The sequence below is a fragment of the Heliconius melpomene genome, chromosome 12 (genome assembly GCF_056956725.1).
Source record: "Heliconius melpomene rosina isolate 202511_hmr_F chromosome 12, ASM5695672v1, whole genome shotgun sequence".
Classification (NCBI taxonomy): Eukaryota; Metazoa; Arthropoda; class Insecta; order Lepidoptera; family Nymphalidae; genus Heliconius; species Heliconius melpomene.
Window position 1 is genome coordinate 8145925 of NC_140400.1, and position 12548 is coordinate 8158472.

Consider the following 12548-nt stretch of genomic DNA (forward strand, 5'->3'; position numbering starts at 1 on the left):
GTGTTCATTTATTTTTGTCTTTATCATTTAGTTTTAAGTTTTGTTTGATATCATTTTGGGAGGGAAATCTGTATTATGAAATAAAAAGTAAATATGGGTAGTTCCAACTTTCTATGATATGGTTATGGTTTCAAACCCCAATTAGAAGGAAAATCATAATTGCAAATTAGTAATAATAACAAGTATTACAAAAGTAAGAAAATAATTACAATGCATTTGTACTTACAGAATAGATTTATATTTGCTTTAAAGTAGAATTTTTGCTATTATAAGAAACTAACAAATCTTCAGTCAATGTAACAGAAAATTTAAGGGTGCGATTTGAATTCAGTAAGTTAAAAAAATATATAAATAATCTGTAGATATATAATTTTTTACATAATCAACCAAAGTCCAAGTTTATATATTTTTTTTATACAGATTGATTTACATATAATATACTTAATGTTTAAATATAATATTAAAAATGAAAAACCATATAATTACATACAAAATATAAATAAAATACTATAATCTATCTTCTATATATATAAAAGGACTTGTCCTCACTGACTGAGGTAAGACGCACGCACAGCCGTAACCGCTTTGCGTAGAAACGTGGAATTTGGATAGATGTTTACTTTCGTAATCTGGACATCCACTAAGAAGGGATTTTGAAATATTTTAACCCTAAAGGGGTGAGATAGGGGTTGAAAGTTTGTATGGAAAAAATTTTAAATCGGCACCGATTTTTATAAAATTTGTAATTTTGATTTTTAAAAGTCTTTAATTGAACACGTGTTTCATAGTTTTCTAGAATTCACCCCCTAAGGGCGCAAATAAGGGGTTGAAAGTTTGTATGGAAAAATCTTTAAAACGCCACCGATTATTATAAAATTTGAAATTTAGACTCTTAAAAATATTTCATTGAACACATGTCTCGTGGTTTATTAGAATTCACCCCTAAATACGCAAGCGAAGCTGCGCGCGTCCGCTAGTCACGGATAAAGATTAATAACGAAATACAATTAAAATCACTGAAGGATAGAATTATTAATTTAAAATAACATAATCATAGAACAGTTGAAGGTCGTCGTGGCGCAGAGTTAAAATCAGCAACAGAAAACGGAATGTCTTAACGCTAGGTTCCCAGGATCTTTCTGCCTATACTGCTGATGGGGTGCGGGATAATGCGTGAAGCTAAAAAAATATACATAATAATAACATAATAATACCATGTTGTAACTTCTAGATGTTAATCATACTCGATGAAACACTTTGTATAGAAGTGTAGAATATACAATTATGTATACGTACAAAAATGTCGATATACATTATAACTAGGTCAGGTAACGACATCTAGTGAATAACATGTCCTGAAAGGAAAATAGATGGCGCTGTACAAATTTAAAGAGTTAAGAACTTGCAAATAGACTGGTTCTTTATTAGTCTTTTGACAAAGTTAAACTACGAAAAAAAAAACCAATTTTCTTTCTATTGGTTTCATATATTTTACTTACACGTTTTACAATTTTACTAATATTTAATAGACACGGCAAAATTAAACGCATTTTTCATTTCCGTAATATGAGAAAACAAATATAAACAAATAAAATGAAGTTAGTGAGAGAAGCGAAGCGTCTTTACTATATCTGTCTCTGACAAACATTGATATTGTAAAAAATATCAATGTTAAAAGTTGCGGTGATAAGTTTCGCCATTTAACATGCAGTCTCAAAGATCGACGGTGCGTGGGGCACAGAGCGTCTTAACACTATTTCCTCTGAAACAGAATGAAGCTGTTTATTTGTGAATTTTAATAAAATATACGTAAGAAATGAATCCACTGTAATATAGAGATCATTTTAATACAGGAAGTTACAAAAAATATAAGTCGATTATTACAAATTGGCTTAGAAAATAAATAATGAAAAAAAAAATCTATTTAGTGGCCATTCGGTTGTCCGCATCACTATAGACATGGTCATCAACAACGTACGTACAAACAGATAAAATTTTTAATTTCATATATGCATTACAGTAGGAAGCGATATTTGTTAAGTAGAGGTCACAAACATTTATATATCGAATTACACTAATTTAATTAGCCATATAAAACCAGATACAAATAACATACGTAAATAAAAAAAATGAATTCACATATATCATTTAATTATGTAAAAAAAATTGTTAGTAAATTTGTAATTGTTAAATTGTATATTCCATTAAAACTATCCATTTGCCATTGGCATAAAAAAAATGTTTACTTAAAAATAATAAAGACAATTTATATTTTTTTAGTTTCACTCTGTAACAGAGGGAACCTGGGACCATATCGTTAAGACAGTTTGTCTTCATTCCATCAATTACATATCTAATACTCCAATATATGTTTTAATACACATTTTTATATTTGTTTGCCTCTTGCAAAAATTTAGAGACTATATAGTATGTTAGAAAACATGTAACTGATATTTTTTATATTTACATTTTTTTTTTAAATTCTGCTATGCTCAAAAATTCCTACAAAATTCGTTTAGATGTACTTACAATTTACTAACATATACGTACGTACGTATCTATATCTGATTTTATATAACAGTCATTATGTAAATACATTTGGGGCAGTATAAGTTACTTAATTTGAATTCAATATTACATTATCTATAGGGTCACAGCTACGATTCCCGTCGGACGTTATACTAATAAGAATAAATATTTCTTACAACTAAATTTTTTGGAAATCAAAAATATGAAGCTCAAATTAATGAATGAATTGATATATTAGGTTTATGATATAATTATGAACATACAATATAATATCTTTAATCTGTATAAAAATGTAGTCCAGCGTAAAATAAAAAAAATCTACTGAATTTATTGAGGTAGGCTGGAAGAGAACATCCTATATTCTTTTTATATTTTTTAAATTAAATATACATTTAAAAAACTCTAATTTCCAAGCATAATGATTTCTGGACTATAGATAAAATTAAAAAACATACTCAATACATAATTGAGCCACAAAAATTTGTAATTTTATTAAGATTTACATACACACAAATTTACCAATACATTTAGAAATGAATGAATGTTTTAATACAATAAAAAAAATTACAGTAAATCAAAAATATGTTGTCATGGGTTCAAAACCCAACTAGGGAATGATTATATTATAGATTAATATTTCTCAAAGAAAATTCCCTTTACCTATTTCCGCAAGACGATTATGGACCATTAAGGTCCATAATCATTCAACAAAACTTCATGCCATTATATAATACAATATAATATAATTATAAACATGAATACATTAAGTAATTATTATATCTCACTCGAATAATAATAATATGAATATATAATTTATCTATCGTATATATGATATATAATGTATGTATATCGTACACCAAACTGTTGTCTTTGGGGGGTCAGTCGTACTCTTAGGCATAAGTCTTTATTTGGTGGACGTTTCTATTTGAGATCTGTGGGGAAAAAACAATGATAGATTATAATCTATATATATAAAATCGAAAGGTCACTCACTCATCACGAAATCTCAGAAACTACATGTGCTAGGATTCTCAAATTTTGCATAGGAGTTACTTATAGGACGTAGGTGCTCGCTAAGACGGGAATTTGCAATATTCGACTTCTAAGGCGTTGTTTTTGGGGACGAAAGTTTGTATGAAACTTCGTTACTACAAATGCTTGGAGTGTCAAATTTTGCATAGACGTCACTAGGACGTAGTCATGGAGACAGAAATTAATAATAACATAGTTCACGCGGGTGAAACCGCGAGCGGGCCGCTAGTTAAGTATATATATAAAAGGACTTGTCCTCACTGACTGAGGTAAGACGCACGCACAGCCGTAACCGCTGATGGTAGAAACGTTAAATGTGGACAAAAGTTTACTTTCGTAATCTGGACATCCACTAAGAAGGGATTTTGAAAAATTTTAACCCTAAAGGGGTGAAATAGGGGTTCAAAGTTTGTATGGAAAATTTTTTAAATCGCCACCGATTTTTATAAAATTTGAAAGTTAGATTTTTAAAAGTATTTAATTGAACACGTGTTTCATCGTTTTCTAGAATTCTCCCCCTAAGGGTGCAAATAAGGGGTTGAAAGTTTGTATGGAAAAATCTTTAAATCGCCACCGATTTTTATAAAATTTGAACACATGTTTCATGAGTTATTAGAATTCTACCCTAAATACGGAAGCGAAGCTGCGCGCGTCCGCTAGTTAAGTATATGTACGTGTGGCACGTGGTCGTCGTGATTCAGGGTCAGAACCGTGCGAGTGATAACACAACGGCTGTGAGTTCGTTTCAACCTCGTGGACTTTTTTATCATTTTCATTTCGCCGCTCGGGTAACGAGTGTTTCTGTCTGGTGACAATTCGGCGAGAAAATAACACTAACCTCTTCACTTATCCAATAAAGAAAGCCGCAACACTTCATCCAGCGCTCTCTGCTCATCTGCTAACTGCTGATCCCTGGCCTGGTGCTCCCTCGCGGACAGCGCTAGTGCTGCCCTCAGGTCCGCATCTACATCATCACCATCCCTATCCGTGTCCGTGTCTGGGATGGGCACATCACTAGTTGCGTCATTTTCCGTCTCCGGTGTTTGTAGGTTTAGGGTGCCGAGGTCCGCGAGTGATGCCTCTATCGCTCTGTTGTTATATACTAGCTTTGTTAGCTTTACTAGCATTTACAATTACTTGCATACATTTAAAAAAATATATATGAATAAAAAACAAAACGTATTTAAGATGACATTTAGTACTGACATTGTAGATCATAATGTCAGTTTAAATATGCTTTTTTGATATGGAAATGTTAAAATGTCTAAATGGAATTTATCACGAAATTAAGTAAAGTGAAACTTTAATTAATTTTTAATTATCATTTAATTTAAAAGTTAATGTAAAAGTTTTAAAAATGTACAGAAGGAATTATATATATATTTGATAATTATAAACGTTATGTAATATAATATGGTTGGTGGTATGCTGGATTTGGATTTATTTAAAATAAAATGAAGTATAAATATACATTTACATGTACTAAACCATGCAATTTTGTTGTACATAATATTGAATGATATATTATAGTAGCCTTAATATATAATTAGCAAAATACGTCATATTAGGAACTTTGTTAAAAATAATGCACACCTAATTAATAAATAACTAAAGTTACCAAAACTATAGACAAAAAATACGGTATAAAATTTAGATATAGTGGGATATCTATATGCAGGTACATATAGATTAATGTGGTAGGTAAAGTTCATATGCTTTAAATCGATTTAAGAAATTGGCAGTTTCTTAACCATTTTTTTTTCTGTATGAAAGTTTTATTTCTAAGTATTATTCCTACGTATTTATTAGCGTACTATAAACTTATATATAGATAATGTGAAATAAGTTAGCAGGTTATGAAAGTTCCTTACGAAATTTTAATCTACATTAGCATACGAAAATAGAATTAAAACCGTCGATATCTGTAATGGGAATAAATAAAAAAAACTATATTTTACTAAACGAGTATAAGATCTTTCGTAGAGGAAATATCTCATTTCCCCGAGTGGGAAACGAACCTACAACTATGTATCTATCTCTCGTATATACTCACACGCTTGTACTACTGCGCCATAACGGCTTCATACCATATCATCTAATCAGGAAGTTTTAAATAGACAAGCGGCCACCCGCAACTTGTTTTCTTAAAGTATAAATCGTAAAAATAAAGAACAGTACGTTAAAAAAAAAAAGAAGTTTACCCATATTTTTTACCTGTGGAATGCCCACAGACAATACAAAAAAAACCCCTTGAATAATAAAATAAAACACAATCACCTTTGTAAATGGGCATCCTCGTGAGATAACAGCGTGTGGTTGGTATTTCGCATGCGAGGTGGTACGGGGGATGTCGATCGAGCACCTCGGAGGGCCTCCCATACGTCAACCTGAATGATTATATTTTTTTTGTGTAAAAATGTATGTATTATATATCGCACCTTTAGAATTATAGAGACCTTTTAAAAACATCAAGTTTTTGGAAACGTCAAACAAAGATGTGTACAATTACGTTTTTGTATATAATTATGCTTACATCAGTTTAGATGATACACTAGTAAATGCTTCTTAAATTAATTGTATGAGATCACTATAATTCTAAAGGTGCGATATGTATTAAATAAATACATTACAATTTTATAAATCAATGGTGCAGAGGCACAAGGATGTGACTGTACAGCGACGGTTGTGAATTCGATTCCCACTCGTAACAATGAATTATTATTTATTATTACAATTTGCATTACTTAGTTAGTTCAGAATTGACAAAAACAAACACTAACAGTACACCTAAAACAGTAACCATACTATTACTAACCTGATCATCATGAGTCCCAGCATCCATTAAACTCTGCTGGATAGCATATTGCAATAAATCATCATCATCACACTGCATCCTGTCTCTATCGTCGGCCCCCGCCGCGTCTTTGTACCCGCGACCTACTTGGAAGCACCTGTCATCCACTACGCAGGAGAGGCGAGTGTCCTCGGATATACTCTCCACGTCAGTGACCGGAGTTTCCGTAGCGAATATGTTGCCGAATGTTATACGAGCGTTCAGTACGTGGAAGAGAGGGATTTCTGTAAAATAAACAGTCGTTAAATGTATATAATCATCTTGGTTACAACAAAACGACTAACGTGATGTAGTGTATTCTGTGGCCTCGTTAATAAATGAACTAATCGATACAAGAAGAATTTTTCTCCCGCAACTATCGCCATTACAGTCAGACACTGAATCATTGTGCTGCAACGATCGCGTATTAACAAAGACAGAAGATTTAAGACGCGTATAAACAAATTTTAAATTCCTCACCAATTTTGACCGGAAAACCAGCCGGCAACTGCATTTGCACGAAATCTTTTAATTTTGCGAAATGAGGCGACGATATCGCAGCCATCAAATCCAGTATGGGCATTATTTGCTCTTGGAGCTGAAAAAAGATATAATAAACTAAATGACAACTAAATGAAAAACTAACTAACGTGATAGTCGATCCTACAACTCGAGTCAGTCTAAATCAGTCAAATTTCAAGTCAAAATCAGTTTAAACTTTGATTTGAATTTTTTTCTGTAATTATCCCATTTTACTTACTTCTAAAGGATAATCCTCGCACAGCCACAGCGTGGCTCTAAACTTCTGCACCTTAGTAGCGACTTCCCTCGGCCGCCCTATGTCCCTATCTAGGGGATCCTCTGAGAAATACTCCTCCCAGGTCACTGGACGGATTTCTTCCCGGGATTTACTCCTTTTTGGCGGTTCTTCCTGGATGACATAATTATATTTGAAAAAAATTTCCAATAGGACTGAGACTACTGACACTTTTATGTAACTTTTTTTTTTTTTTTTTTTATATGGAGTAGGCTTGCGTTTGACCGCATCAAGTCTGATGAGCGTTGATGCGGTCTACGGTGGTGCACGCTTGCCTAGAAAATACCTATTCACCCTTTCTTGTTGGATTCAAGTGTTTGTAATTGCTTAATTGAATAAAGACTATTTATTGGGTTAAAAATTGATGAAGTGTTATCATACACTAAATAATTAACATTTTTAGGAACATATAAAAAATATTAATTAGTGAACTCGTGTTTCCTTGTATAACAACTTATGGTGGAAAGAGGCCAGAGCGTTTGAACAGTTTCTAAGAGACACTTTTTTCTGACACCGATTTTTGAGACGGAGATAGACAAAGGTTAGGTTAATAGAGACTTTTATCCCTCCGAGGTAAATGCGCGATTTTTTAAAAAAAATATTCTCCCGTAACAGGACTTGAACCCACATATTTTACTTTACTTACTCTATCCGGTGTCAACAGTGGTGAAGCAGGATGTGAGGGGCCATCCTCATCCGCGAGTGCTAAAAGGCCCGCGAGGGGGGCGCGCGGTGCGAGTCTTTTGTCACCTCGAGGTAAATGCTCACTGCGGGACTTGGACACTAATTCTACATTGTTAGCACTGAATACTTTGCACTCGTATCCGTTTACGTTCTCACTTTTGTCCTGACGCCATCCCCAGATACCGCTTTTGTTTCTGGAAAAAAATGGTTATAATAAATAACAGATTCTTTTTTGCTAAATTTGCTTATTACATAATAGTATAGTTAAAGCAATCATGGTAGCTAAGTCCAATTCCAGTTAAGAAAAAAATTATGTTCATATAAGGGAAATTTAATTTATTCCTTTTTTTATTGCATTTTTTCTGACTTTTCAAATGTAAGTTTCCAAATAAATATTTTTTTCTATTTCTTTAATTTGATAACATAAATTATTATGCTTATATCTCCCGCATCGATTTTTCTCGACCTTAAAAAACAAAATCTTATTTATTTTATTTTTCTTTTCACTTTACCAACCTCTCAAAACATATTTTATCCGTGTCCAAGTAATTGATAGCGACAGGTGCAGCCAGCCGTTGTTGTATGACGTGCGGCGCGGGGGGAGGCCACTCGCGGTCGCGCCCTCCCTCCAGGTACTCGCACCACGACGTCTGAGCTTCGTGGTCCAGTTCCACTAGACTTGCGCTACGGCCTGGAATTTTCGAAATTTACCTTACGTTGTCTTAAATTTTAAATTATGGTTTGGACTTTCAGTTCAATTTTCATTTTTAGGTTTTTGTCATTAAAGATTCTATGTATTTCAGAGAAATAACAGCATGATGTCTAACATTTTTTCTTTATTTTCACCTCTATATAGTGGGATAATGCATACTTTAAAACACCAAAATAAATTATAAGCTTCACAGTACAAATTCGAGTCACTACATATTAAACACAAATAACCCTTCCTTCAAATCCCACTTCTCCTTGAATATATAACTCATTATTTAAAAATCAACATTTATATAACATTTTTGTTCCAGATTCACGCAATAGCAGAGTATCCAGAGGTAGCCTAATGTGACGACACTTTATTCCCCACTTTCCGCTGATACCTCGAGGCATTGCGTGTTTCGCCATGTTACCAAAGCAAGGGAACGAAAATATTACACAATTCATTTCCCGAACGGGAATTGAACCCACAACCGTCGCGTATACAATCACAAGTTTTTCCAAAAATAACCGACCAAATAAACAAACCCACCCTGTCCTCTAAATATATAAGTTCTATCGCCTCTCTGCCATCTGTTGTTCTCGAAGCCGACGAGCGTCGTATCAACACGTACATTAGCACCTCGTTTGTACACTTTGTATGTATCGAATGGACACATACGCGATACTAGTGGCACTGGAATATTGTAAAAAGTAATTTTAGTTATTTTAATAATAGTTTTATAAGTAATATTAGGAGTAAACTTTACAAATATTTTATCGTTATGTAGAAAAATCTAAAAATATACCTATATGTATACATAAGTAACAAATGAACAACGACAAATTAAATGTACAATTATTGTAATTTTAAACCATTGTGGCGCAGTGAGTTTGTGTCTGATTGTAGACGTCTGCCCGATGGTTGTAGGTTTGATCACCAAAAAATTTTTATTTAATTATGACTTTAATAGTCACAAAACAGAAAAAAAATTAATGAAGTGTTCCTTCAGTTTTATATTAACAAAAAAATATCGAACTAAAAAACAATACATGACATATCATTATATTATCTATTTAACCTACATTTCCAAAAAAAAAAACATATTTTAGCATATAATTGAAACACATTTTTATCATTTTACAATAAATAAATACAAAATTAAGGTATATGTTTATTTGTAATATTTTTAATTTTCGACTTTCGAGGCATTACGTCTTAAGTGGCAGAACTCGACGCCTCGCTTATCCTTGTTACCAGATGGAGGAAATAAAAATAGTTAATTCTCTCAAGCGGGAATCAAACCCACAACCACCGCATTTACATCAAACGTTATGTGATTTAATTCCATTTATACAAGCTAAAACAATTCTTAATTATAAAACATACCCCAGCTAGTAAACTCCCATTTCATTTCAACATAGAAGTCGGGGGCAAGGCTCAGTTTGTTCAACAGCTCTGGTATGCCGCTCGACCTGACTACATGTCTTTGGAAATCACGACGTGATAACACCAGTGATAACAGCTCCGGATTACCAGTGGCTGTGGCTTCTTGGACCGCTGAAAGTTTATTTATAGTTATGATTTCAAAAGCTCTGTTATTAATAAAACAATTATGCCTAATATAATAAATTGTAAAAACATTCGGTCTTGTATATTCTAATCATTCATCAATGGAGATATTTCATTTGAAAAAAGAGAGATTAAACTTACTACTATTACTTTTACAATAAAAAACAGTATCATTGTTGTCACATTTATTTGTTTATACCATGCTCACAATAATTGTGAAGTTAATAGGGGAAAAGGGAAAGCGTACAGTGCAAAGTGCTCAAAGAATTGCTGTTTATTTCTATTATAAGTTATAAATAGGCCCCTGTAAGAGTTAAATGCCTGCTCATGTATATTTCAACTCACACTTCACTTTTACTTCACTTCATATTTTTATTTCAACTTCACACTGTATGTGCAAACCAAGTACCAGAACACTTCATTTCCCACTTTACACCTGAATTTTAGGTATTGCAAGTTAAGTGACAGTACTTACAAGGTGCTTTGTCTTGCTAGAGCAGGAAGATAAAAGAATATTTTCACTCAAGTTGGGATGGAACCCAGAACAATAGCATTTACAGACAAGCAGTTTCTCAATGTGCCACAAAAGCCTGAATTATCATCAATATAAAATCACAAATGGGCATATTAAAATTTGTATAAGCTCATTAATACCAGTCGTTAATTAGTACACTTTTATGTTGTGCTGATAACCACCCTTATGTTAATGGTATAGATTACAAACGTTGATAAGAAACATAATTTACAATTTTTATTTTTAAGCCACTTTTATAATATTTTTTGAGATATTGAATGTTGAGTGCCACAACTTAAACAGAATTGAATTGAATAATTTAAATACAATCATACCATTAATAAAACTCAACTAAAAATGTAAAATTAAATCAATATAAGACATAAAAACTAATAATAATTGAAATACCTGTCCATCCATCCTTGTCACAGTTAACATCAGCATCTGCATCAAGAAGTGCTTGAACAACTTCTAGGTAACCTAAAGTAACGGCCAATAGAAGAGGTGTACGACCTCTTGGATCATGTTTTTCTATATCTTGTGGGGTATTCTGAAAAATTTGTGTAAATATTCAGGTTTTAACAGTTTTCAGCTTGCTTACATACATAATTAAACTAGCTGGCCTAGCAGACTTAGTCCTACGGACACACAATTTTTTAAGTTGAGCTAATCTATTACCGAGCACATTGACTGCAATGCCACCTACTGGGTTCAATTGTATTTTTAAAACATCCAGGAGCCCATTGAAATGTACATATGATATTTCATTAAAGAGAAACTTAACAATTATATTTTTTTAACCAATTATATTAGAAAGAGACATGCATAAAGATAAATAGATATTGTTTATTTTTGATCTTAATGTACTCTTTTATATATTTATTCATAAACAAATAATTTATTGAAATTTTGGACAACTCATATTTTTTTGTGAATTGGTTCCTAATGGGATTTTCTTTTCACACAATATTAGGCAGTGTGTTTTGTTCTCTAATCCATATCAGCCACATTGCAATGGCTTCATCAGAGATAATAAGATTATATTAATGTACAGCTACCTACACATTACTGACACTTATCAACATTTAATAACATTACACTGTTTCAATATTATTTTTTATACAATTGTAGTATCTATTAATCTAATCTTATAGTATAGTTTGTATAAATATATTAAGAATTTACTTAGAATTCAAATGCCTTAAAGTAATTGCTATTTATTGATATAATTCACTATATAGTGTTCAATTTACATCTTATCAATAAATGTATTAAAAATATACTGAAATTTTCCAACCTTCTTATTTTGAAGGTAATTCTTTAACTCTTCATGCTTGTTGTTCCAAACAAGCCAATGTATCGGGTAGCGGCTCGCAATCTCTTCAGATGTCATAGGCATTTTCACACTTAATTTCTCTATACTTAAATAACATATGTTAGGTGCACCATTTATATTAAAAGCATTTCGCTGCAACCACTACTATTTCATCGTAAAGCGTCCAATAACTATTATCTTAGCCACTCTATTTAAAAAAAGACAAATTAAAATCGAGTCTGCACCAACTGAATGCTTCAAAACTGATTCAACGTAGGTGATTCAATGACAGCGTTAAATATAATGTTGCAAGCATAGTAAACTCTATTTGTACTAAACGCATTAGAATTTAGAGTATTACTTTATATTGGCCAAGTGATTTTGTGAATTGAAGTGAACGAAAAACTAAGTAGAATGACGAAGGAATATACATCACAAGGTGGAGGAGTTCACAAAATAAATTTATAGAATTACATTTTATTCTGAACCGATTTCTTTAAACAATATGTATTATGGTATATTTTGGTACAAATTTGTTTATTATGGCAACATGTAGCCTTT

At 32.2% G+C, this 12548-nt stretch overlaps 1 protein-coding gene across 2 annotated transcripts; it reads right to left on the reverse strand.

Moving 5' to 3' along the window:
• Positions 1-1828: 1828 nt before the first annotated feature.
• Positions 1829-12258, reverse strand: LOC146533737 (ankyrin repeat domain-containing protein 13D). 2 transcript variants are annotated; one of them, XR_014878543.1, is made up of 12 exons: positions 11970-12258; positions 11081-11222; positions 9976-10146; positions 9139-9282; positions 8412-8586; positions 7858-8089; positions 7155-7325; positions 6875-6992; positions 6377-6639; positions 5839-5948; positions 4400-5483; positions 1829-3461 (listed from the first exon to the last, which is right to left on the reverse strand). XR_014878543.1 is itself a non-coding variant. In XM_085194262.1 (12 exons), exons 1-11 carry the CDS (start codon positions 12069-12071, stop codon positions 4404-4406), a joined length of 1875 nt encoding a protein of 624 aa, XP_085050388.1. In that variant the 5' UTR covers positions 12072-12257; the 3' UTR covers positions 1829-3461; positions 4400-4403. The 2 variants fall into 2 exon arrangements, 1 of the variants encoding a protein (XP_085050388.1); XM_085194262.1 differs by having other exon boundaries at positions 4400-4650; positions 11970-12257.
• Between the last annotated feature and the right edge of the window lie 290 nt (positions 12259-12548).

What these genes read in the sequence shown, in the direction of transcription:
- LOC146533737 (XM_085194262.1), bottom strand. Translation starts at nt 12,071, where the DNA reads ATGCCTATGACATCTGAAGAGATTGCGAGCCGCTACCCGATACATTGG. An exon ending in ATTACCTTCAAAATAAGAAG is followed by an intron (nt 11,223 to 11,969) that starts GTTGGAAAATTT and finishes CAAATTTTTCAG; the next exon opens with AATACCCCACAAGATATAGA. An exon ending in GCGAGGATTATCCTTTAGAA is followed by an intron (nt 6,993 to 7,154) that starts GTAAGTAAAATG and finishes ATCTTTTTTCAG; the next exon opens with CTCCAAGAGCAAATAATGCC.